Source organism: Argiope bruennichi, chromosome 8, assembly GCF_947563725.1.
Source record: "Argiope bruennichi chromosome 8, qqArgBrue1.1, whole genome shotgun sequence".
In the NCBI taxonomy this organism is placed as follows: Eukaryota; Metazoa; Arthropoda; class Arachnida; order Araneae; family Araneidae; genus Argiope; species Argiope bruennichi.
In genome coordinates, this window is record NC_079158.1 from 101,006,886 (window position 1) to 101,033,917 (window position 27,032).

A 27,032-nucleotide genomic window follows, 5' to 3' on the forward strand; every position below is an offset into this window, starting at 1 on the left:
AATCTGCTTATATAAAAAAATTTTACAACTCTTATAATGCTTCATAATACGGAAGAAAATTGAAAATTTCATGCTATTTATTAATTGAAATCGGTATTTCAAGATTGGATAGAAGTTACGATTTAATTCTGAAGCTGACTAATACATTTCTTACATACACAAGCTATCTGAAACATTTTGAAAAATCATTCGATATACTTCTATATTAGAAAGTCCTGCTTTATATCTTTTTAATGAATAAAAAGAGCACATTTCTTCCTATTTTCAATACATATTTACTTTCTTTTTTTTTTTTTTGGTTGATATTTTTGTTATATCTACCTTATGCAAAAATTAATAAATAAATAAACTTCAGAAACTGAACGTCGTCGCAGACGTTATGTTGATTTAATATTAATAATTGAAAAAGTTCTTGTTAATTGTATTTTTATTTTATTATAATTTCTATCCTTCACAATTCTCCAGACATGCTTTTAATTGCACTGTGTGTACAGCACTTACCAGTACAACAAAATTCTTTGATCTTATTGTTATTATTAATAAGCAGTGTTGCAGTACTATGAATGAAGATTTATTAGAAGTCAAGACTTATTAGTTTAAATCTATTCTAATAATTACGAAATCCTACCTAATACTACCAAATTGATTTGGATGTGAATCTTGAATTTAATAAGAACATTAACAGCATAACATAATTAAGAACATTAACTCTTATAAAAAAATTAATTAAAATGTTTAAGAATAGTATGCGAGAAAAAAAAAAAAGCTTAGAACTTTTTGATAAATTTGAAAGACTGTTGGGAATGAAACAGTTTTTTTAAAGTAGAAAAAGTTGGCTACTGCTTCTACATGAAATTTTATTATTTATTTTTGCTTTTTATTTATTTCATAGTTAAAACCATAGAACTTTTTTGGTACTTTATTTAAGCTGCTATTTTAACAAGATTCTCGAATACGTTTTGAAAAGATTATAACATAATACATTGATTTAATGTTGTATCAATTTTAAAATTTAATTCCATTGGGATATCTATTAAGCAAATATAGACAAAAGCAAAATTAAATATAAATTTCTGCTCGGCAATAATACAACATATTAAAATTTATGCACAATATAATGCGAAAAATTAAAAACAAATTATTAATTTGATTTATAGTTTGGAAAATTTATGCAATTTGATAAGAGAGTTTAAAAATTATTTGGAGAGTCACAGAAGTACTTGCGTTTTCATAATTCGAATAATAATTTATATAATTTGATAACAGAGATTTGAATTTCTTTGAAGAGTTACAGAATGCTTGTATTTTCTGTTTTTTTCGGAATTTAACTTTTCACACATTATAACTTGCTTTCGTGACACGTACACTTCAGGGGCGGGTGGATTTGTAATTTAATGAAACTCGTTGGCTGAAAGAGTTAATATTAAATCATTATTTGTCTCTTTTTTTTCTGTATTGATATGGGTTTTAAAACTTGTTAAACTAGAAAAATTAGAAACGCAATTTTCTTTCCTATGCGAAGATTTATTAATCATTTTTGGAATCTGTGTTCAAAGTAATGAATTCATTGAGTAATGGATTAATTTTATCAATGAGGTTACTGCTTTTACTTAAATTACTAAGCTTTAGTTTTCATTTTAAATCTTATTTAAATTATATGTAAGTATTATTTCCTCCTAATTTCTGCTATTTGTATTCAGAGAGCTGTTTAATATGTAATATAGTTTATGAAAATTAAATATATTATCGGTTTCAATATATTAATTGTATAGAAACGCGGCATGAAAACAAAAGTAGGTTTGTACGAAGGAGCAAACCAGGAAAAATGCTTGTTGTGGACGATTTTTCAACGGCACTCCAAAGGATTCCAGCTGATTGTTTGATCTTCATATCGAAATCTGCTAAATCAGCATTTTTCTGCCATGGAATGCTTTTTTTTTTCCTGCAAAAAAAAAAAAGAAAAAGAAAGTTAATCAGTGCACATTTTCGAAATATTTTTTAAATTATTTTTGAGAGATGTGATAATATGGAATTTTTCTTAAAGAAAATGTAACGTTCGCAAATCGGACGTAGGTGGATTAGTTCATCTTCTTCTTGGGATTGATGTGGCCGTGTCATTTTAACTATCCAAATTAAGTATTGTTTTTTATAATTATTATAAGAAATTATAAAAACAGCATTTTTTATAATTATTATATAAGTGTATCAGTTAAAAATAATACATAAGTCTACTAATTCTATTGCTTTAGCATAGAATTAATAGGTATTGTTCGTTTCAGTATTCTGAGACGACCACGTTTTGACGATTCTGTCTCATTAAGGGAGGTGAGCGCATTTCCGGATTTCGTCATTCTTTGACCTTGATTTTTGCCCTATTAGATACTTTTTTTGTTTAATTTTTTTTCACATGTATGTGAATATCGTGTCGTTTCTGATCGTATTATTTTATTCCACGTCTGCGAGTAATCCGAGTTTATTTTATTGTTAAATGTAGACATTCCCTCCTTTTATCTTTCCTCTGATCCCTATTTTGACGAATTAAACAATCCTTAAGAACGCTTTAGAATCCTTTGTCAAACAATTTGGAAATTATAATAGTAAATTAATAAAATAATAATAATAAATAAATAATTAATAAAAATAATTTTGTATCAGAAAGGCGGAATTAAAAGAAAAAAAAGTAATAAGTTGGAATTAAAAGGCTTTGATGAAGCAAAAAATAAGCAAATAGTGATTTTTGCGGCATTTTACAAAAATTTATTTATTTTTCAGAAGAATAAAACTATCATACTTTTTAGAATAATTCATTGAGTTTCCTTTGTTCTGATTTCAAAATATGCAGAGAATAAATCTTGTATAATATTTGAATTGATAGTATGTTTTTCATGGTAAAAGAATTGAAAACTTAATAATCTAATTGAAAGCAACTAAAGTGTAAAGTTGAGTTCCGTGTTGTTTCATTAACATATAATTATATAATAACATATTTATAACATATAGTGTAATAAATTTATTTTGATTTTTTTTCATAAAATTTTTTCTAAGCCTAATCACGGAGTTGCTTAACACATTTATTCTAACCACGGAGTTGCTTCACATTGTGCAATATCTTGATACAAATAGCATTAGTAATTATCATGTTAAAATACAATTAATGAAGAAAAAATTGTGTACGCCAGCAGATAATGCCATCTTATGTTAAATTACGTTTCAAGAACTGTCAATAAAGGTTAAGAGTTTCTTCTGTTAAAATTTGAAAGCGGAGAGGCAGGGTAGAGAAATAAAGTATTTTTTTTTTAAATATCTTTTTGTATTGCTATAAAATATTCTTATCTCTTAAAATTTGATAATTCCTTCAATTTCTTAGCTGTATTGTCATTTTTTGCAACTAGTGAACCAAATTTAAAGAGACATTTGTATTTTAATTCAGATTTCTTCAGATTTCAATTTCTATTTGTTGTTCAAAATAGAAATTATCAACAAATGAAAAATTAACTTTGACTTTTTATTTTTATTTCATAAAGTGATATAAAAAATCTGAAAATTTCTAGAATGTATACTTTGCAAATCACTAGAAAAATGTTTCGAATCTACAAAGTGATTTCGAATATAAGGCTCTCTAATTTTTTCAGTAATTTGCATGTATTCTTAAAAAATGAAAACGTACAGCGGAAGTGATAATCTGTCTTTGTATTGCTACTTATCGAGTGATTTCTTTTTTCTTCTCTAGTGATTATTATTTTTATAGCAATAAAAAAAGAAATAAAGATCAAGCAATAATTATTTTATGTCCTAGTTTCTCTTTTCTTTTCAAGGCAAAAAATAAGAGTTGGTATGATATATAATCTGTATATACTGCTTAATCAAAATTGTATTGGTGCTACAAAATACGGGGAAATGAAAAACACGGAAAAGTTTCTAAAGGATAGGAAGGAAAACAGGTGAATAGTGCGTTTCCTGCTAGTATCATTATAATACAACCGACATTGAATAGTAATTTCATCATTTGCATACTAATTAAGAACTTAATTTACTGAAAATAGCTGTGTCGGTTTTTATCCGTTGATTTTTTAAATTTGAAATCACATTTCCAAAAAAGCAAATAAATGCTGCATCATCCTGACTTTCATAGGGCCTGCTTATAAAATTAGCAAAAAAAAAAAAAAAAAAGCAACATACGATTTTTTTTTTGCTTTTGTTTAAGTTGATTATATAAATTGCCAACTAGAAGCTATTCAGATGAAAATCGTTTAAATATCGGAAGCATCGTTTTAAATATCTGCGCATGATTCTGGATTATTTTTTTTTATGTGTTCATATTTGCTCTAAAAACAATCCCCCCTCCCCCCGTTAAATTCGTATTGGTTTACTAATAAACTGCCGTACCAAATTTATATTAAGAGTTCTTGTTTAATTTTTAACCGTTTTGTCTATATTATAATTTTTTAACTATGAGCTGAAACTGTTCTTTTACATGTTTTGATCTTGTAAAAGAATAATTTTCTATGTTTTGCATTGGCATGTTTTATTATTTTAGTTAGTCATTACATGTGTCGTTTAAGAAATGCTTTTACAGAGATTAGATTGAAACCAATAAAAAAATATTTAGTTTGGAATGGTGGAGATGAGAGAAAAAAAGATGGCTGAAACTTGATACCTAAGTGTAGGTATCCTAAGTACTGTACTTAATCCGCTCTGACTGTTTTTTAGTCCTTGACTAAAAGCAGTCAGTACTACTAGAAGCAGTTTTGTACGACTTGTTTTTAGTCGTTGACTTGGATTCAGAAGGTCCTCTTCAAAATCATTTCAGTTATTATGAAGTATGTTTGTCGTTTAACTATTTCTAGGCAAGCAGTAATTAAAAAGTGATTTGATAAACTTTCCACTAGAATTCTCTAATCTTTCAGAATTTATTGATAACAGTTGTTTGTAAAGGTGAATTTCATCAGAAAAAAATCAGTATTTAACTATGCCCACCCTTAAAAATAAATAATAAAAATATCAAATAAGAGAATAAATAAAAATATCAAAAGATCAAAATAAATTATAATAAATAGTTAATAAAAAGTTATATTAAAAAGAATCGGCTATAGGTATTTTCATATAAAATAATAATAACGAACAATAATATTAATAAAGTATTTGGACCGTGAACCGATTTATGAAAGTATAATAAAATAATACTAATTCCGAGATAATGAATTTTGGATTTATATAGAATAGATCATTTAAAGGATTGCACGTAGATGACATAACGAATAAACTAGTGATTTTATTTAATGAAATATTGATGTATTAATAACAATTGCCTACTTTTTAAAAAAGCTATTTTATCATCTGATTCTAAGAAAACATGTATAATTTAGTGTCGTATTATCTACAATTTTCAATATTTTGCATAAAAAAAATACATATTAAGTAAATCTCAAAAGAACACCTCAGTATTCCTACGCTTATTGTTTGACCTTAAAACATTTGTGTGTGATATCCGGCAACTTTTGCAATTTGATTATTTATTCCCTTCGCTTAGTTTCCCAGTATTCAACGTATTAATGTTAAATATAAAAAGAAAAAGAAGGAAAAAAAAAAAAAAAACACGAGTGGATAGTAAATTTACTTTTCGCATTTTGAGCAAGTGATAAATCAAGACGATAGCGAGAAGTAGCGGAGCCATCGCTTTATTCTTTTATTATTAAAACCGATTCCTGGAGCATTGTTTCTATCGATTTTTTGGACCTTTTAAAAATTCAGCCATTTCGTAATTTATATTCGCCGTCGAGTCAGAGATAATTCGGAAGGGGAGGAGGAAAAAAAAAAATAAAGATTTTTTTTTTTTTTTTTGAAATGACGTTCGAACAAAACTGCTCTTGTCTGTATGTCAGCTTTGTTCTGCTTCGTTAGTGTTTTTTCCCCCCACACTCCTTGTATTCTTTTTTTTTCTCTTGTTCATTTTGTTTTTAATGTGCATCGCGCAAAAAATGGGAACGACGAACCATCTTTTGCGTTATCTTCAAAACGCCACCAAAAAGAAGGGGAGTTGATGCCGAAACTGTAATCTTAAATGGTGATAGAATTAAAAATTGCAAATAACTAATGGGTGTTTCAGGGCATTAAAAATAATTAATGTTTGATACTAACTCTTCTTTTCGATTGTGAAGAAACAGTTAATTTATGAATTCTGTCATAGCTCCAGGATTGTTAAAACTTACTGCGACATCAACCAATCTTAGATAAGGAACTGTAAATGTATAGGAATGATTGTCTTTTTCCAAGTCACACGAAGATATTGTACTACATTTTTACGCTATTGATCAATTTTTTGAATAATGTATCTATATTTTAGAACTTCTTGTGCGATATTGGTTGCAATCAAGCAATTGAAATGAAAAATTTTCAAAAATATATTCTTTAACTATTCAGCAGGTTAGGAACTTTTGAATCAATGCATTGATATTAGGCAAAGTAACCAATCTAAAGTAAGAAATATTTTAAAAACGAAACTAAAGCGAGAATTAAACGAAATAGTTTCGGAATCACAACTAAAAATTATTTCTTATTCAAACTAAAATCAAAAAAGGAACAGGAAAACCATCATAGTATAGAGAGCGCAAATGCAGCTACATCTATAACACAGATGAATTGAGGCAAAAGTAATAAAAATCAAGTTAAAAGGAAAATCAAATTAAATCAAATAAAAAAGAATCCGGCCTGAAGACTTTTTCAAGGGTCACCCTCAGGCAGGGATTCAAAGAAAGAGATGTTTTCTGTGAAGGAATGCAGACTAAACAGTCAAATAATGATTCCTCGTGACCGAAACTCCCCTGAAATTAGGCCCAAGAGATATACCATTTTAACAGAAAGGAAAATACAAAACAATAACACGAGAATGAGCAACTCTTTTAAGCCAAAAATTAAGCATGAGTATATAAAATATGAACAGTTATTTTTTCATGATACATATTACTGAATCCAAGTTTGAATAAGAGCAAGATAAAAAAAAATTGTACTAGTATATATATATATATATATATATATATATATATATATATATATATCAACGGAAATCGAAATGAGTCAATTTAGATTAAAATAATCAAGACAAATACGCAATCCATGATTACAAATAAATAAGATCATATGTATGATTTTGCATTAAACATTTATGAAAAAAAATTGCATAAAACATTTTTCTAGTGCTATCCAAATTTTATGCTAAACAATTTATTAATAAAAAAAAACTTGCAAGCGCGTTTTATATAAATAATTACAGTATTTTTTCGTAGCAATTTTTTATGCTCAGTTTTATGTAAATAAATACAATACTGTGAAACATGAAAGTAAAAATTTTGATTTAGAGGATTCTCTCTTATCCCTTACATATTACTTCATGTTTATTTAAAATTTATCAATGCTTATTTTTTACAGATAATGTTCTGATGTAAGTTCTCCAGATTTATGATTTTAAAATAGTTTTAAGAGTTTTGGAATTCTAAATAAACTAAATTTAGTTTCGTTTGAATAGAATTTGTGGTAAAACACCCAGTTCATTTAATAGAGTTTTTTTGGGGGGTATTATCCGTTAGTTTTCTCGAATGAAGGTTAAAAATTTTTTTTTTCATTGAAGAATTCTAGTGCGAAAGATTGAATAGATAGCGAAGAGGTTATATTTTATATTTTTGTAACGATAATTATCATATTCCTGTGTTTTAAGGACTGGGTATTCTTAGGAGATATTAAATATTCTTTTAGTCTAAACAAGTTGCCCGTGCTATAAAATGATTTTTTTTATTTCTGAAATAATTTTCCATGAAGTTTTTTTTATATCTTATTTGATTTACTATATTTGCTACTTTATCGATGTGCCGTTAGATTAGAAAGTTAATAGCATAGCAAATTTTATTATAAATAGATTTTAAACTCAGAACTTATAGATGAAAGGCAAGGACTTATTTTTTATTTAGTCAAAAAAAAAAGGTGTTTTTTTTTTTTTTAAATTTAGTCAAAAATATTCAATAATATTAATTGTTGTAGTTGCGTTTTATTGAATAATATATTTAAAAGTTTTTTCACACTTAAATCATGTGTGTCTTTCTATATTATCGATGAGAAAATAAAGTTATAAACTTTATTTCTTTATTCTTGAAAATAAAGTTATCAATTTTATTGTAATAAGTAAGTTATAAAAATAATAAAAAAAACGTCCCCCCCCCATTACTTCGTTATTTACTAAACCTATTCCCTTCCTTTAAATTTTAAAGTAAGAACTTTCGAATTCCAGTCATTTTTCACATAAAAATGCTTATATATGTGACATTTTCATTTTCTTTTACACCTAACATTTTGGACATTTTTATACATAAAAATCGATATTTTTCATTTGTTAATTTATTTAATTTCTAGTGTGTACATTTAATATTACATATTAAACATTACTGGAGCTCAATTTACTTGTTAATGTTTTATTGATAAAAAGTTTGATTGTTGTATGCAGTATTGTTTTTGTCAAGAAAAACTGATCTGTTAATTTAATAGAATTTGAAAAATTATTCTTCGATATGATATTTTCCTTTATATTTTGGATTTTTAACCTCATATGAACTGTTTAAACTTGCTGCTATTAGGTTAAGAGGGAATATAGTTGCAAATCATTGAATCATGGAACATTGAATCTTTTGTTATTGAACATCATTCTTTTTTCTCTTTCAACTATTAAGGTGTCCCCATTTCATTATTTCAGTCAGCCATGACATTCTAAATAGATGCTTAGATTAGTTGTGGGATTTTTTTTTCCCCTAGCAGAGACTAAAAAACAATAAAACCCACCAGGATTGTTCTATTTAAACTAGATTGTTTATTCTTAATCATATACCGATACTGCCCTTTTTAACAACCGATTTTCTCTAGACAATAAAAAAGAATTACGTACACGAATTCGACATCACATCACTATGGGCCGTGCGTAAATTAATTTTTTTAAAGCTAGGATTATATCATAAGATAGTTTGAATCATATTTTACGTATAATAAATATTTTCAAAATATCCTATATCCTTAAATACTTAGGACGTTAAGTAGACATCAACAATTTTGTTTGGATTTAAGTATCAACTCTTTCAGTATTTTATGAAATGATTCGAGCCTTTTTGCTGTTTTAAATTAAGTAGAAATATATGTATATTCCAAGACTTACAATTTATTATAATAATTTCATTAAAATAATTTAAATATAGAGTGTAAGTAATTTTTTTTCTTCGAACGTTACTGAGTATGTTACTTAGACAATTGCCTAATATGGATTGTTTAAATTAAAGAAACTATATTAGGAATAAATCAAATAATTATAATCATCAGAAATCATCATAGATTGGAAATAATGTTAAAAAAAAAGAAACTTTAAAAACATCAAATGTGTCCCATATAAAATGAAGAAAAAGAAAGAACTGATACAGAGGATAAAATGTGTGCTAGTATGAATTTTAAGAAACTGAAATTGATTTTACTTTTAAAGTTCTTGAGGTCCAATTTAGAGACCCTTCATTGGACTTACGACAAAATGTTAGCGGTTTTTTTTTTCCCGCATTGCTTTACGTTTTGTAACTACAATAAAAAATCTTGTGTATTATTTTTTAATTATTATTACTATAGTTAATAAAGAAAAGTGTTGTTTCATAATATTCTTCTAATTGTCTCTTTCTATAAAAACATTAATACACTTCAATTAAATCCCTCAATAAATATAAAAGAAATAAAGGTTAAAAATGATGCAAATTTTCAAAATATTATGAGATCATTGCAATTTTAAGAAGTTTCATTCAAAACGCAATCAGCCAATATATTTTTTTCTTAAGCATTTTTTTTTTTAAATCCAAATCACATTTTCAAGGTTTCAGCAGCAAATGCTTGCTCTCTTGCTTTTTATTTATTTATTTTAATGTGTTGTTATCAACCTATTTTTCAAGTGAGATTGATTAATAAGCTGAAGAAACTGCAAGTGCTGCCAACAAAATCGATTTGTTCAATATTTATATTTTCCTTTTATTAAAGTCCAGCGATTATCAATATTGATCTAACCGGATACCGGAAATCTCCAATTTTATTTTTCTCTCTCAAACTAAGTTTTTGTGTAAGAACTTCATAATAACAAAAAAAAAAAAAAAAAAAAAAAAGATAAAGAAAGAAGAAAAGCTTTTATGCATTTCAGAAAGTTTAATAAAAAATGATGCTATTTTGAAAATTGAAAAAGATTTTAGTATTCATTTGGTTTTCCTTTTCTGTCAAGCAAAATAATTTTCGTTCATAATAACAAAATTATTGAAAATATATGCACCTCAAAAAGTTAAGTAAAAATCATGTTATTTTAAAAGCTGAAAAAAGGTGGAGTAAAAAGTTTTTTTTGTTATTACTCTTAGTTTTTTTAAATTAACTTTTTTCAAATATCTATCGAATTATTTGCATTAGTTGTGTAACAAAATTATTCTGATATAATACACGTGATGACCTTTGACACCTATTCAAGAGCACCGAAGGGATCACTTTCATTTGATACATAGTACTGATGGGGCATTATTTTTATAAAGGAATTAATTAAATCGAAAGTGGAATTGGATCCCGAAATAAGAAAATATTTTAGAATTAAGTTACTGTGGGCTAAATTAATATAAAATCTTTTAAATTAATTTGGATTAAATTAAAAGTTTAATATATATATATATATATTAATAAATTTATCACATTCACTTGTTATTATTAGAACAAACCACGGTTATTATTGATAATTTACGATTAATCACATTATGAATCTGTGTTCATAATGTGAACACAGTTTATCGCAGAAACTATCACTGTAATATATGTATGAAAAGTTATCTAATATTAATGTGGGAATCTGTGACTGCTTTGCTAATGACCCCCGAAACTTAACGTGGCGGCATTAAGTTAAGTTAACGTAGCGTTACTACTTTATAAAATTGCAAATTTCTCATTAGAGCCGGAAAATGCCTCGCAGTGTACTCATCATTACTCTACTCATGCGGTAGTTTACTCATATAACAGACGTCAATTAGTCAGTTCGAAAGAAATTAAAGTAAAATATGGTGTTGTTGGGTAATTAATTTATTTTTATTTTACATTGCCAGATTTTTAATAATTTACTTCTTTTATTAGTTTTAGGCTGATATTAATATTATTATTATTATTTTGAAGATTCCATTAAAATCTCGACTCCCACTTCTCCGCCGTATCAGAACCTCCCTAAAATCCCTGCTTAAAACTTAGCTCACTTTACCTTACCTGACTGAAATAAATCTTAAGTTAACTTAGTTTTCCCCAACCCTTAAACTTATCAACAAAACATTCCTGAACTCTTTTCGTACGTTTCCCCCTCTTGTTTACTCTATTTTATGTCCTCGACAGCGGCACGTAAAACCTGCCAGTGCTCTGCAATCCTCCACGTTTCTCGAAAGCACTTGAGGGGGATGCTCTCCAATATGGATCGAATCCCTCCGGTCCGCATCCTTAATGACCGAGGCGGTTCTTATCGTCGCAGCAGACTGGTGGTCGCCCATCCCATTGTCATCTCTTATCAGCGACCTCACCTTCATTAAATGATAAGAGCCCCTCTAATACACGCCTCGTATCTCACCTGCAGTAACTAATGGATACGCAGCCTTTTGCACATCAGAGTTATGTTGCAGAAGATAAAGAGAGAGACGGATGCCTTGTTGAAGCCATGTTTCGCACTTTTTCCCCGCCGCCTGCTTCGAATGTTAATTCGTGCATTAGAAATTCTGGAAGGATCTCGCTTTTCTCGTGAATGTATAGCTTTTGGAAATGAGTTTACTAAGCTGAAATGTTTCATGGGTACCCATGCCATTTAATATGTATTATTTGGCTTGCGATTTTTTTTATTGGTTCAATGAAAAAAAAAAAACAGCATTTCATTGTAAAAATTTATGATACAGTGTATCTTTAATTGCAGAGTATCTTCAATTTATTGAAGGATTGGTATTTATTTGTTTATTTTTCCTTCGCCTTGTGCAATCTGTTCGTCCTGGGTATTCGCTTTTTTTGGAGGTTAATGTTTTCATATGGAATCCTTTATTTATAAATTCGCTTTGTTATTCGATGAGATGAAAAATTTGAATTCAGTAGAATCAGTTCACAACAAATTTTTGCGTAAGCAAAGCGCATAAACTACGATGTAAAAGCGGAACCAAAATCCTATTTTAGATTTAATAACCGAAGAAAGAATTTTTTCACTTTAATTTTGACATTAGCAAAGGCATGCGATTGAATGGCTTGATAGGACAAAGTAGTTTAAATTTCACCGTAACAATAAAAATATTATTACAGGTTATGCAACAATTATTTTTTTTTTAAATTTAGAAGTAAAAAAATATATTCGGAAGTGTAATTGTTGTCACTGAAAAGATAGTTTTAAAAGTTTTGAATTGATATAAAGTTATTTTGGTCAGATCGTATTTCTGGAAGTTATAGTGCGAAAATTCAAAACTTTCTTCATTAATTTAACTTTTGGAGTTTGAAAAATTCACTGCGATTTTTCACTTTATGTAGAAAATATGAATCAAATTTCATCAAAAACTGTAGATTTCTGTTTCCGAACATAGAAATAAACATTCATCTTTATATACATTGATAAACTGACAAGAAAAGTGATGTGTTAAAAATAATGAATAGTCATAGATTTGAACTTTGTATTTGTCACTTCAGTGCCTAATTAAATAGAATTTGAAAGGCAAGTAGATAAAAAAATAGACTTCTGAGAGACAGTTAAATATTCATAGAAATTTTATATTCAATCAGACAGAAAACAGTTTTTAGTAATGAAGACGAAAAGCTGCTAAAACGATGAATGAAAGTAGTATAAGAATATGACGAAGCGAAATTATATAATGGCATCGTGGCATCAATCTATACTTGAATAATGCTTAAAATATTTTAAATATAATGATAAAATCCTATATTCTCTAGAAAACTGTAGAAGTTAACATAAATTTTTGAAAATGAATAGTACATATTAAGAACACGAAAAAAATATATGATAAGAAGTTAAACAAGACATGTAAGAGTATGTAAAATGGACAGTTACAAGCCATTTTTGATTATAAGATATTTCTATATTATTTACTGACAAACAAACATTTAAAACTTTTTTTTTAATTTGAAGAATAATGGTGTTAGTTATTAATTTATACCTACGAGCAACTTGCACTAAGTATAATATTGAAAATTTTTGTTTATCTAGGTGTTAATATAAAATTTATATTTCTTGTCGAAACTTTTATCGAAATTTTACAATTTCAAGATAAGTTTAGTAATATCGAATCGTTTTAAGTGAAACAATGCAAAATTTAATTTTGAAAACTGCTATTCTATTATATTCAATGGGAAACTGGAACCTTACACCATGAATATTGTTTTATATTACACTGCAAGATTCAACAGTTCTGTTTTAAAGAAATATGTTGAAATATTGAATCCAACAGGCCGATTATCTTACTTAGTCTCTCAATTTTTTAAAATACTAATGTGTAAAAATTATATTTCTCATTGTAAACGTTTTCGTTAAAATTAGTTTAACAATTAGTTTCTTGTCGCATTTGAAATTTATTCTTGTGTTATCTTACAAGTATGCTGAAAGTACGCATTGAGACATTGTTAAAAGTACATAATAGCGCCTATTTAAATAAAAAATTTAGAGTATTTTAAGTCATTATAATCCAACAAGACAGTGAATCTTATAAATAAAAGAATAAAATAACTATATTGTCGAAAGTCTCATGTCAAATATAAAAAAACAAAATTTCTCGAGCTGAAAGTAATTAAAAAAATATTTTTCTTTGTGATAATAAAAAATAGTGTTTTTATTACTTAAATTATATATGGTTCCAATTTACGAGATGAATTCTTACATTTTTTATTAAAAAAAAATAACAATGCAGTGTCATTTAATCCCGTTTATTCATGCATTATTATTATATTTTTATGATGAATAAATTTGATGATTTATTTACTGCTTGCACATAATTTCTCGAGCTTAAAGTATTTTTTAAAACTTGTTTCTCATTGTGACAATTAAAAAATAGTATTTTTTTTCTTACATCTATACTTATAATAAAGCTCAATGTGTGTGTGTGTGTGTGTGTGTGTGTGTTGGCGCTCTACAGGTCAGGTCATTTGACATACAGCTATCAAATTTGGTACATGTATACCTTAGAGGTCGGGAATGTGCACCTGGGGTCCCTTTTTTTTGAAATTTTAATTAGAATTTTAATTATTAGTTAAAAACTAACTTTCCCGCCAAAAAAATCTTCCATTTTCCCCACCGCCAACTTTCAGTTACTTTTTTCTCCCAACAGAATTGAGGCTAGGGTTAACATTTTTCGGCGGATTATTTCAAACGATTCTGTTTATTTTCTTAATGTTTTATGCATTTAAAATTAAACATTGTTAATTAATCCATGTTTCACATTCATTCTGAAGTACTTTTGAATTAAAATAACACAGAATAAAGGAAATTAAAAATGTATAATCTGCATAGCGTTACCCCAACTGGCGTAGAAAAATTCACGCACTTGCGTTAACGTAACTGGCGAAGAAAATTCACGCATGCGCATTGTTTTCTGACTGTTGACATGGCAAAAAACGGATGATTTAAATTATTTTTAGGTTAGTTGCATGCTTTTTTAAGTAAATTGTATTTATGTTAGTTATATATTTTTTGTATATGCTTATAGTTTTAAGTACATCGTTTTTTAAGTAGTTTTTTTTAACCTATTTTCAATGATTTAAATTATTTTTAGGTTAATTGGATGCTTTTGTAATTAAATTGTATTTATGTTAGTTATATACTTTTTTGTATATGCTTATAGTTTTAAGTACATCGTTTTTTAAGTATTTTTTTAAACCTGTTTTCGACCGATTATTTTAAACGATTCATTTTATTTTTTTAGTGTTTGATGCATTTAAAATTAAACATTGTTAATGAATCGATCTGTTCATGATGAATCTGAGAAATTTTTGTTGACAAATTCTTGAGATATTACATAAATTAAGAAAGATATTCTTTAGTGCCCATAAAGTCTAAACGCTGAGTGACTCTATTTTCAGTAATCAGATTATAAAAAAATGCTTTGTTTCAGTAAAAAATATTATTATATTAATTGAAGATAAATTCTTACCACTTTAATTTAAAGCATAAATTCTACGGGTGCTAACAGAAAATGAGAGAGATACATATTACGTTATGACTGAAGGCCTTTATAATATTATGAATGAATTATATGATAATCAAAATTTGAAGTTTTAAAATATTTTGATGAAGAAGCTATTAAAGTAGAAATTGCATAAAATATTTAATTATTAAAATTTTAACGAACATTAAGATTGGCGAACCGGCTGGTCGCCAAAGGCGGCTAGTATTTTATATAGCTGAGATTTACGAGATTAATTCATACGTTCCTTTATAAAAAATGTACCAATTCAATATCGTTTGGCCAGTTTAGGAAAAATGTTTGTGGTTAAATATTTTATTCATGCATTATGTTTATTATATTTTTATTGTAAATAAAATATGTCATAAAATATCATATGTAAATAATATGTAATATGTATATAAAATAAGTTATATGTCGATTTATATAACTGATTGTAATTCACTAGGCACGCATGGGAGCTAATTCTTTTGTGTTCTTTTATTACAAATTTAATTTCTATCGTTAGGCAATATATATTTACTGAGTATGGGGACATCTTTTATTTATACTTTTAACACTTAATCTTCTGTTTTGATTAATACTTGCTTAGTCTTTAAAATAATTGAAGTCAGAAAATATGTTCGATAATGAACTAAAATATAGATGCATGATCTGCTAAATTTTAGTCCAGCTAAAATTGCTGTTTTTGAGTTGTTCATTTCAGTTTCGAAAAGAAAAATCTTTTTAAAGATACTTGCTGCTTCAAGAGCGAATGAAAACGTGTTCCTCTTTGTCATCTCGGAACAGGATAATGTCAACTGTAGGTGAAAAAGTTCGCGTTTTTTGGCTTGTTTATGTTTTCGCTTATAGATAATACCCCGTCGAGTTCAAGAACTATCTAGACACATGGCGTAAGTGGAAATGACAGCTTTTGCGTACTAATTTTTTCACGTCTCTTTGTGGCTCTGTTTTAGACGCAGAGCACGACCTACGCATTGGCATGGTGCCTTGTCAATTATTAAAATTTTTTGGGTAGAAAAGCATACATATAACAAAATTGAAGAGTTTTTCCTCATGTAAATTTTCCTTTAAAAATGAAAATGCGAGTCACGCTCGTCGTTTAATGTTCATTTAAAATTTATTCTCTATGCTTTTTTAATTACAGACTAAAAAGATGTTTTCTCTTTAAAATTCTTTTAAAGACTAATTAATATCACTTAATTTCCATTTGTGTATAAATAATCAAATACTGAGTTTTAGGTTCCTCCCCCCCCCTAAAATGCTATCATGTATTTTAAGGATGGTTATTCCACTTATCGGAAATTTTATTGTTAAATAAGCATAATGTTAACATTCTTTTCCATAACATTATTATATTCATATTATAAAATGTTTTACTGATATGAAATGAACATAATTCTAACATGAAATCATATTCAATTGAGATAGGAATAATTCAAGTTGAATGTTTCTGTATAGAATTTCACTTTTTAATTTGCCATTTCTCTACTACTTGATAATTTCTCTTGTTATGTCAGAGAATATATATAGCGAGATCAGTTTGTAAAATTTTAATTAAATCATCATAATACGTAAAATAATTATAATCATTATCGCTTGACCTTTTGACTTTTTTTGTGGTTATTGTTCCATAAGACTTGTGCCTTTTCTTCCAATATTATGTACACCTCAAAACTATCAGCATCTTATTATTATTTTGTGTATAACGCGTCTCTGACGATCTAGCTGCTGATCTCAATACTCAGACAAACCAATACATTTGCCAAGAAAGGGGAAAGGGTTTAAATGAAGAACGGGTCGTTTTAAAATAAAAATGCTGTAGTAATTGCAATAACGAGATCCAGAAAACTTAAGATTCACTTCCGTCTATAGATAGATGGTTCTGATATCGGTTGGTTCTTAAGGCAAATTTGCTAACTCGTTGAAATCGTTTATTAATGTTCTTTTAACCACTATTGTAACAGATAGCATGTTAGATAAGGTTAGCCTATCACTCTCCTCTTCCTACTTTTAACCCTTTACTGTTTGATTTGATAACCCTTTACAGTTTACAGACATTAGAATTAATTATTATAATTGTAAAAAATTAAATTAACTTATCAAAGAACATGCTTAATATCATTTAAATAGATTGTGGCCCCTAAAATGAATGTGACAGCAAATAAGGGATTGTTGACCCTGTCATTAACCACTTAATTGTTAATTTTCCTACTATCTAATTAGACGGTTCTCTCCGCTCCAAGAATACTCTGTTTTGCTTATAAACTAAAAATATGTGGAATACTTAGAATTATATGTAATTTTTACATCGACTTCAAATATTTGAGAATTGCATCTAATTTTTGCATCGACTTCAAATATTTGAGAATTGCATCTAATTTTTGCATTGACTTCAAATGTTTGAGAGTGATATGTAATTTTTGCATCGATTTCAAATGTTTGAGAATTATATCTTAATTTTTGCATCGACTTCACGTTTGAAAATTATATCTAATTTTTGCATTGACTTCAAATGTTTGAGAATGATATGTAATTTTTGCATCGATTTCAAATGTTTGAGAATTATATCTAATTTTTGCATTGACTTCAAATGTTTGAGAATGATATCTAATTTTTGCATCGACTTCAAATGTTTGAGAATGATATCTAATTTTTGCATCGATTTCAACTGTTTGAGAATTAATTATATCTAATTTTTGCATCGACTTCACATGTGTGAGAATTATATCTAATTTTTGCATTGACTAATGTTTGAAAATCGTTCGTTTGTTAAGTATATGACGCCCCTTAACAACTGTTATGAAGTTAAGTTGAATTTTAAAGCCAAAAGATGGATAAAGTTATGCAAAATTTAATAGCACTGCTGGAGCAAAAATTACATATGGAATAGAATTGCAAGATTAAAAATTTTTAGTCATAAAACAGTAGCATTAGGTGTTCATCAAAAAATAATTAATAAATTTCAGTAAACTCTATTAGAAATCTTATTATATGTAATTTTATTTTTATATTCATACTCATCATATGCATGGTTGCAGTCCTTTGTCAACCAAAGGGCATCGAAATCTCGCCAATGAGTTCAGCCAAGACGTTCCACACCTTTTCTGATATATTCCGAGATTGTAGCTTAGTCATGGTGAGACCGCTTGAGGTAATGAGTGCAGCGTTAAAGGCCAATTAAATGACGACCTTCTCGCTGTGAGGGATTTGAACCTCGCCAGCTGCTTTCAGGAAATGCTCTCACGAAGACATGACTCATAATTAGGGTGGCCTATCAAGATGAATTTACGACGAGAAAAGAGCTCATTAAAGGGACAATTCCGTTAAATGGAGCTCTAATTCCGATGCACTCGGGAAGGGTTGGGACAGCGACTAAGAAAAGTGCAGTGGTAATGTGTCTTATCTATTCTAAGTGAAAGAAATTAACTACTTGTTGCAGAGTTGTCTTACAGAGGGAGTCTCAGAGACACGTGAACGTAATTACATTTCATTATAATTTCTTGTGCGACCTTTTGCTTTCTTAGCCGAAATGTTGATCTTCTTTGGTAATGTGAAGTTTCTTTGTATATGCTCGGTGATTTAGGAGTCCCGCTCTCCTTGTTGACTTTCACACAATTATGTAATGACTGTTGGTTATTTGGATTTTCTTAAATCATCTGATTAAAGTCTTAATTGTTATATCTCAAAAAATGTCATAAAATGTATTTCATGGTATGTTGCATGGAATAAGAAAGAAGGTATATTGCATAGTATATTTTCATGGTATATTGCATTAAATAAGAAAGAAGGTATATTGCATAGTATATTTTCATGGTATATTGCATGGAATAAGAAAGTATTTCATGGTATATTGCATGGAATAAAGGAGCACTCGACTTTGATGTTCATTATTGTCAAATTGATTAAAAATAAAGCAAGCATTTTATACCACTTGCCTCTGTAATACTCCTTAATGTATGTAAATTCTTACTTCACTGAAACAATTTATCAAATTTCTAGGTTTTCTTTTTTTGAAAAAAAAAAGTCTTAAGTGGTAAAATTGCCACTCTTTTATCATCACGTTTCCTGAGATAATTATAATAATTTGTTATTTATTAGTTCTTTCATTAATCAACAGTGTTTTAATTAGCGGATTTTGCCAGGAGGTTAAGTTCTACTTCCTTGTGTTATTTTCAATAGTTATTAATAGGAAAATAATATGACATTTAATACTACTGAAAAAAATGTTTTCCATTTTCATCTCTATGTAGGAGGTAATTCGGAATGATATTCTTAAAAATACTCACAGTTTATTGAGCAATTTATTTAACTTTTTGATTCGAGGAAGAATGAGAATAAGCAAAAAGCGATTACATCCTTAACTGATTTGCAATAATGCAATTTAGTATTCATTCTTATGAATACTTTATTTTCTCTAAATGAGCATTAGATACTCGTTTAATGCTCATTAATGCTCGTTTAGTCTAGCATGATTTTTATCCTTTTTTTCCCACTGATTAATGAATCATTTTCTCTACAAAACATTGATATTACGAAGAAACAAAATAGATTCAATATTGGACTATAATACCGGATTTTTTTCACATTCAAGCTTTTAGTAGTGTTGCTACAAACACTTAAATGCTCACTTCATGCGAGGAAAAGACGTTCTTGTACTGTGGATTTAAATTTCAATAGTTTGTAAAAAGTGTTTTGCGAATTTTTGTTGCATTAAAAAATATATTTATCTTGTTTCATTTAACATTTCTCTTTTTTTCAATGCAACGACGTAAATTCGAAATTTATACTTGTCCGTACTTGTATCTAAAACAATTTTTTATATGCATTTCTTATTTTATGCCAGTATTTCTTATTTCTAACTTAAAGTAATAAATAGTAAGAAGATATACTTATCTCAACTTGTTGACGTTTTCTGTTCCATCATTTTTCAGATTTTCTTCTTCATATATCTTGCAGCAGTTTGCATAAATATGAGGATTAGTCGATTTCCTGTTGATCATAAAAATTTGTTTCAGGACATAATCTTATTAAAAATTGTAAATTCTATATTTTTATTTTATGTTTGCATTGTATAACCATTTACCAAAAATTAATTTAACTTCATTCATTTTCAATGACTAAGCAATCAATTTCATTGTTCACATTTCGATTTCATCTGGAAAAAAAGATGTCATACCTGCAGTCCGCAATGAGTATGTTTGTTGCTCAGTGATACGCATTCACAATGTCCCATAGTAAGTAATCACAATCTATAGAGAAAACATTTTCTATGATTGCCAGTCCTGAATTACGAAATTGCATTTTATGATTTAGTTTTAGCAAAAATTTATTATCTTCATTATTTATATACTTTCTAATTACTCTTTATCTTAAATGATATCTTTTTGCATCTTGTCATAGAATAGACCTTTTCATCATGATTATATAATTTTTCCTGATTTATAATATGGATTTATTTCAATAAGCCTTTTCTATGTGGTTTTTTGTAACGAGCAAATACTGAAATTTTGTTTTCTTGAATCATTACCGAGTACAGTAAACACATGGCATATAAATTTTGATAATTCTTTTTTATAGAAGTAATCAATTTTGACAATCACTTTGATAACCAGGAATATTAACAGTCAAGAAAGACTGTTAAATTATTAGTATCGAATGGAATAATTTAAAATTTTACTTTGTTATTTAATAGTTGAAAATGGATGGGCAAAAGCTATTTCGGAGTCCAGATAAAACAATTATTATTATTATTATTTTCAATTTTTATGTATTGGCTAAACCATATTATTGAATAGTTGTTAGAATAATGAAATTAGTTTGAATTTCATCATAATGATAAAAGCATTGTTTTACTGAGTATCAAATAAAATTTAAGGAATGTATTAAAATTAGAAAAAAATAAACAGAATGGGTAAGTAGATAATTTTTTGAATCTTAAGGTATTATAAGAATCCTTTTTATGAGGAAATATTTTCAGAAGATACAGCCGAAAACACTTTTATAAACTCACATATTTTCATTAAATTTTTGATAGTGCCTTTTCTCTTTCCTTGAAAAGCACGTGTGCCGAATTTCATCAGTGTCGGTCAAAAACTACAGATTTGCATAAAAGACATGCAACTACATTCCTCTTCGTATATACGTTAAAATAGGAAATATCTGTTTCATATAATTAGTGAGGTTATTGAATTTTTTCATAAAATTACTAGATATTCTTTGAAATAACTGAGTTATAAATAAATGTAAACAGTAATATGTACAGAGGTTGATCTACAGAGAAAATAAGTATTACTTATTTTTACAAGAGGATAAATAAATCTGCAATAAAGTTTAATATATGTTTTATTTTTAAATAATATCTCAGCAAATATTTACATTAAAATTGTTTTAAAGTATGTAGAAAATAAAAATAATGGTTCTGCTTTTCCTTATTCCATTGTTCTTGTAGAGATATTTATGCAGAAAATGCATTTATATGTGTTTTAGACCAACTTGCTTTTTATCAGTGCAAGTTTCTATCCTGTAGGAAATTTCTATTGGCCATTTTTTTTATTTAAAAAAATTGCTGAGGAGAATTATTTTTTAAGTCCAAAAAAACTTGCCTTCTGGATAGGTATTTTATTTTTGAACAGTGCAAAATCCCATCAATTAGGAAATTTCTAATAATCATTTTTAATTTTAAAAAATACTTAAGAGAAACATTTTTTAAGTCTAAAAATGTTGCCTTCAGGATGGGTATTTTCTTTTTTATCAATACAAGATGCCATCCTGTAGGAAATTACTATTAACCATTTTTAATTTTTAAAAAATTACTTAAAAGAAACATTTTATAAGTTCAAAAAAGTTGTCTTCAGGATGGGTATTTTCTTAAGGTATAGTATGGGTATTTCTCCTCAATCCTTTTTTTTTTCCATTAAAAATTGTTAATAGAAATTTCCTGTAGGATGGGTATTTGCTTCTATAAAAAGTAAGTTCCCATCCTGATGGGAATTTGCTTGTATAAAAAGCAAGTTCCCATCCTGAAGGAAATTTCTATTAACCGTTTTTAATTTTTAAAAAAATGACTTAGGAGAAGTATTTTTTAAGTCCAAATAAAAGCGTCCTTCAGGATGGGTATTTTCTTTTTATTAATGCAAGCTCCCATCCTGTAAAAAATTTCTATTTATCATTTTTAATTAAAAAAAAAAATACTTGAGTAAAGCATTTTTTTAAGTCCAAAAAGGTAGTTTTCTGAATGAATATTTGCTTTTTATCGAAGTAAATTCCCATCCTACAAGAAATTTCTATTAGCAATTTTTTATGAAAAAAGGAAATGATTTATGAGAAATGATTTTTAAGTACAAAAAAAAAAAAAAATTGCCTTCAGGATGGGTATTTTCTTTTTATCAATGCAAGTTCCCATCCTGTTGGAAATTTCATTCGACTTGAAAAAATATTTCTCATATGTAATTTTTCTGATACTATAAATGTTTGGTTATAAAAAGAATTATATAATATAAATAAATAATTGTTGCTATTCCATTACCGTGTGAAATGTGCTTTTAATGAGAGGCGTCTTCAAAAATCTACAAGTAGTGAGAGTTAATCGGAGGCTATGACTGTAAAATCCGGCGCTGGCTGTCAGCGGTGAAAGATTTTATAGGTCTGTGACTTTTCGCTTTATGGGCCGTTTGACAGGTTATTGTTCCATTTTATCGCTTTCCAAGTGGCCATAAGCTTCAGAAAACGCTCTCCGCGGGAACATGGAACGACTACTTACATAATGTCCCGCCGCCGATACCATTCTTTTTATGAAGGGAGAAAAAATTACATTTCAGTAAACGTTTTAAAATGATTTGGACCATTGCCTGTTCGAAGTGGGGATTAATGCAGCGTAAAATCTACAACTTTCTTTCACGATTTCTTCCGATTTTTCCCCCCTTGTTTCAAATTATTTAGATTCTTTTTTTTTATCCTTCGTATTTCTTGTATCCGATTTTTGTTCATAACCGGAATTTCTTTTAGAGATAAGGAACTGTTTTATTTAGTTAAATTCTATTTTTAGCTGTTCTTTGTTTCTCTTTAAGTTATTTATACTGCACTTTACTAATTTAAATAAAAAACGTCACAAATTGATCAGCAATATGGATTTAATTTTAAATCAATAGTTTAAGACTGGAGAGATGCTTTTTTTTTCTAATAGAATTTTTCTATGATGAGGTGAATCATCAAATACAACTCATCATCGATTTTTTTTAAATTCTAGTGCTTAATTGATTTTTTAAATTTTTCTTTGGTAATATTGAAATGAAAGGATGAGAGGTTTACATTTAACATTAGGAGGAATTCAGATTTTCCGCGGACTGGGAAGGTATAAAAGTGGCGTACAACTTGTAATATTGTCGGTAAAAGTACTAATTCACAATACAGTGCTTTAGAGCAATTTTTATATGCTTTAAGGGCTCTAGACATTAAATTATAATGAATAAAGGAAAGATTTATGTCCTTAAAATTCGCATAATAATAACAGTTTTTTTTTTTCGTATTGAATTTTTTGATAATATTTTGAGTATAATAAGAGTAGATAATCTCGATCACGTTTAATAATATAATATCAAATATTTTTCATGCCACTTCTAAAAGTTTTCATGACACTTGAACTAGTTATATAAACAATCAATGGGCACTTTTGAATTAAAGTAAAATAGTATGGTTAGAAACGACGATAGTATGGTTAAAAGAATAAGGTTCAATTTTTCTCCATACAAGTGGAGAAAAATTGAACGAAAAAAATATCGGAAATCAAGTGGAAGAATTCTGGAAATATACTCATCCCTTCGTATCTCACCCCTTAGCCAAGTGGAATCGACGAAAAATGATACTCTTCGGATAATGAAATGTACAGTATGTGCTCTGAGTGTACTTCAAGAAATATTATTTTTCAATCTTTGATGGCATAAAATTTTTTTTTTGTTATAATATTTTATTATCTCAAACTCATAGACGTTAAAAATAAATGTTGAGGTGACGGATTAGAATTATAATTCTTGTTAGAATGGCATTTATCTTTATTGTTAAAGACAATAATTTGCAATGGATGAATGTCAAAATTTTATCTCGATTAAAAGTATCAAAAAGTTAGCTGTTCAGGTAACTATTTGGTTAGAGTTGACTCGTTCATATTTCTATTGTAATTTCCCTTTCTTTTTAAAGATGGGCCTTTGAAATATTGCATTTGAAGAAATAGTCTATGGAGTGGTTCCAATGGTTTAGAAAGCCATGGGAATATTCGAAGAAATTAACGTTTTAAGTCTCTCGACAAGAAAAAAAATTTTTTTTTCCTTTTTTTCATAAGCATCATTTAAATAACCATTTTTATATTACTTCACTGATAAATTTATTATTTGAGACTAATGTTTTTACTTTCTCTCTCTTATAGGTCCTGGTGGTGTTCGAAGAAGGGGCCGTCAAACTTATACCCGTTTCCAAACATTGGAACTTGAAAAGGAATTCCACACCAACCATTACCTAACTCGCCGAAGACGGATTGAGATGGCTCATTCTCTGTGTCTCACTGAACGTCAGATCAAAATCTGGTTCCAGAACCGGCGGATGAAGCTGAAAAAGGAGATTCAGGCCATCAAAGAACTAAATGAGCAAGAACGCCAGAGCCAAGCCAAGGCTGCGGCGGCAGCCAGTTCAAACCTGAACCACAACAGCTCCTCCTCAACCAACAATTCCTCCTCCACCAAGCCCGTAGAAGGCAGCACGACCATCAACATCAGCACCAACAAAACGTAAGATCTAAGACAATCAGTGTTATGTCCCTCAGTTCCATTCATGTTTTCTTCTCAAGTGTCTTCATGTTTCATTGAACAGTTTTCAGCCTAGACTTTCGTTTTTCAACCCATCCTTTCTGGAAACGTTACCATCATCTTTGAAAGGCTTGAAGGAAGAACTATTTGAACGTTTTGCTGCGAAATCGTATTGGGAATTTTCATTTTTATCGGAACAGCGACGTTGTCCAAGAACCATCCTTGCGGGATGTTAAGGTGTACATAATGTAGCCATTTGGAAAAAAAAAAACTACCGAATATTTTAGGTTTACATTTTGTTCGTATTGTGTAACACGCAGACGCACCTACATTGTATTTATTGGATTGAGATTTGCATTTCTCATCTTTCTGAACAGCGTTCCATGTTCGCTGTGACTTCATGATTGCGCCGTCATTTGATGGCGTAATTAACTTTTACGTGTTTGAATGCATTTTAATTTTGTGACTCGATTTAAGTTATATTTGCCAAGTTGCCAAATAGATTAATAGAATGTGAACTTAATCTTATTACTGTACAGAACAAATTTTCTTGTGTACGTATTGATGTCACGTGTCCAACCCATTTGTAACGATTTTTTCCCCTACCTTTTTCGTCTTAAATGCTAATTATAACAAGCATGTGTAATGGTTAAAAAGCATGTGATCTACAATTTATTCACGCTGCTATAATGAACTCGGTAAGTATTCTATAATACATGCGTGTATAGGATAATTTTAAATAGCATTTTTTTGTTACGTGGGAGGCATACCATTTTTTTAAAAAAATTCTTAAAAGTTTTCGGTTTATATGTAAATTTTCTAGGTTTCTTATTTTTATCTGATATAATTATATGATGGAAAAGATTAAACAAAATCTTTTACAATACGCATCTAGAAAATTTATTAGATATTTAAATTTCAGATTCTCATTTTAATATAGGAGACCCATGAAAAAAAAATTTATTTTCTAATATTTATTACTAGTTGTACAGCGCCTTGATTTAAGCAGTAATGTTTTTATAAAATGTTATTTTATGCAAACAACTTTTAATTGAATTTTAATAAACTACGAGAATTTCTCGTTTATTATTGGTAGTTAGGAATATGTCTGATTTTATATACAAAATTAAATTAAACGTATAGCTTTCAAATATTTTTTTATAAATTTGCTTACAGCTAAGGCAAATTTTCAGTAGTTAACGATAAGTAAATAGCATGTCTTACAAGTTTTTATTGTTGTCTAAGTCATCGCAGCTCAATACGAGCTGTTAAAACAATTTAAAAGTTAACGCCACATAAATATATACGTCTGATCCAGATTCGTAAACCTGAACAATCAGATTCGTAATAAATATTTAATCACTAGTGAATACAAATTTTATCCGAAAGGTGGCAATTCATGTCCCTTTTGGTTGCCAAAGTCTTAATGTATTGTACTTAATCCCTTCAACATTCAGTTGAAGCATCATTATACGTATTTTTCTGTGTGTTAAAACAACCACAACAGTCATCGAACAGTGAGATCCAGTCGTGAATTTTAAGCATAGAAATTTATTTCTTGAACCGTGTAATGATGATATACGTATTGATGTAATGAATTCAATCTATCGTCCTCATATTGTACACCGCGTGTAAGGTGCAATCAGGCTGATGTATGTTGTATAAATTTTGAATAAAATGTATTTAATCTTCATTTGATGGCCTTTTATTTCCTGCTTAAAATCTGTTGATCTGAGTGTTAGTTAATTTCTATTGGCATTAAATCGCAAAAGGCAATTAGTGTGTGACTTGATGCCATAATTTTATTTGTTATAATATATTTTTAATTAAACATAGGAACAAAGTGGGCATGAGTTACGATTATAAAACGTTTTTCCATCAAGAAGATCAAAATCTAACTGCGAGGAGAGATTCATTTGGTTTTCCATGTCGGAGTGCTGTAATGAATATATTGTGGAATTTTGAAGAAGGAGCATGCTTTAAAATTGTAGTAATTATGGTA

At 28.2% G+C, this 27,032-nt stretch overlaps 1 protein-coding gene across 1 annotated transcript in view; it reads left to right on the top strand.

The window, feature by feature from the left end:
• The window catches only part of LOC129981339 (homeotic protein ultrabithorax-like), a 47,357-nt gene extending 20,634 nt beyond the window's left edge, over positions 1–26,723 (top strand). Inside the window, exon 2 of the mRNA XM_056092134.1 lies at positions 24,655–26,723. Coding sequence (XP_055948109.1) covers positions 24,655–25,016 — 362 coding nt within the window. The 3' untranslated portion in view covers positions 25,017–26,723. The remainder of the gene's footprint in view (positions 1–24,654) is intronic.
• The last annotated feature ends 309 nt before the right edge of the window (positions 26,724–27,032 follow it).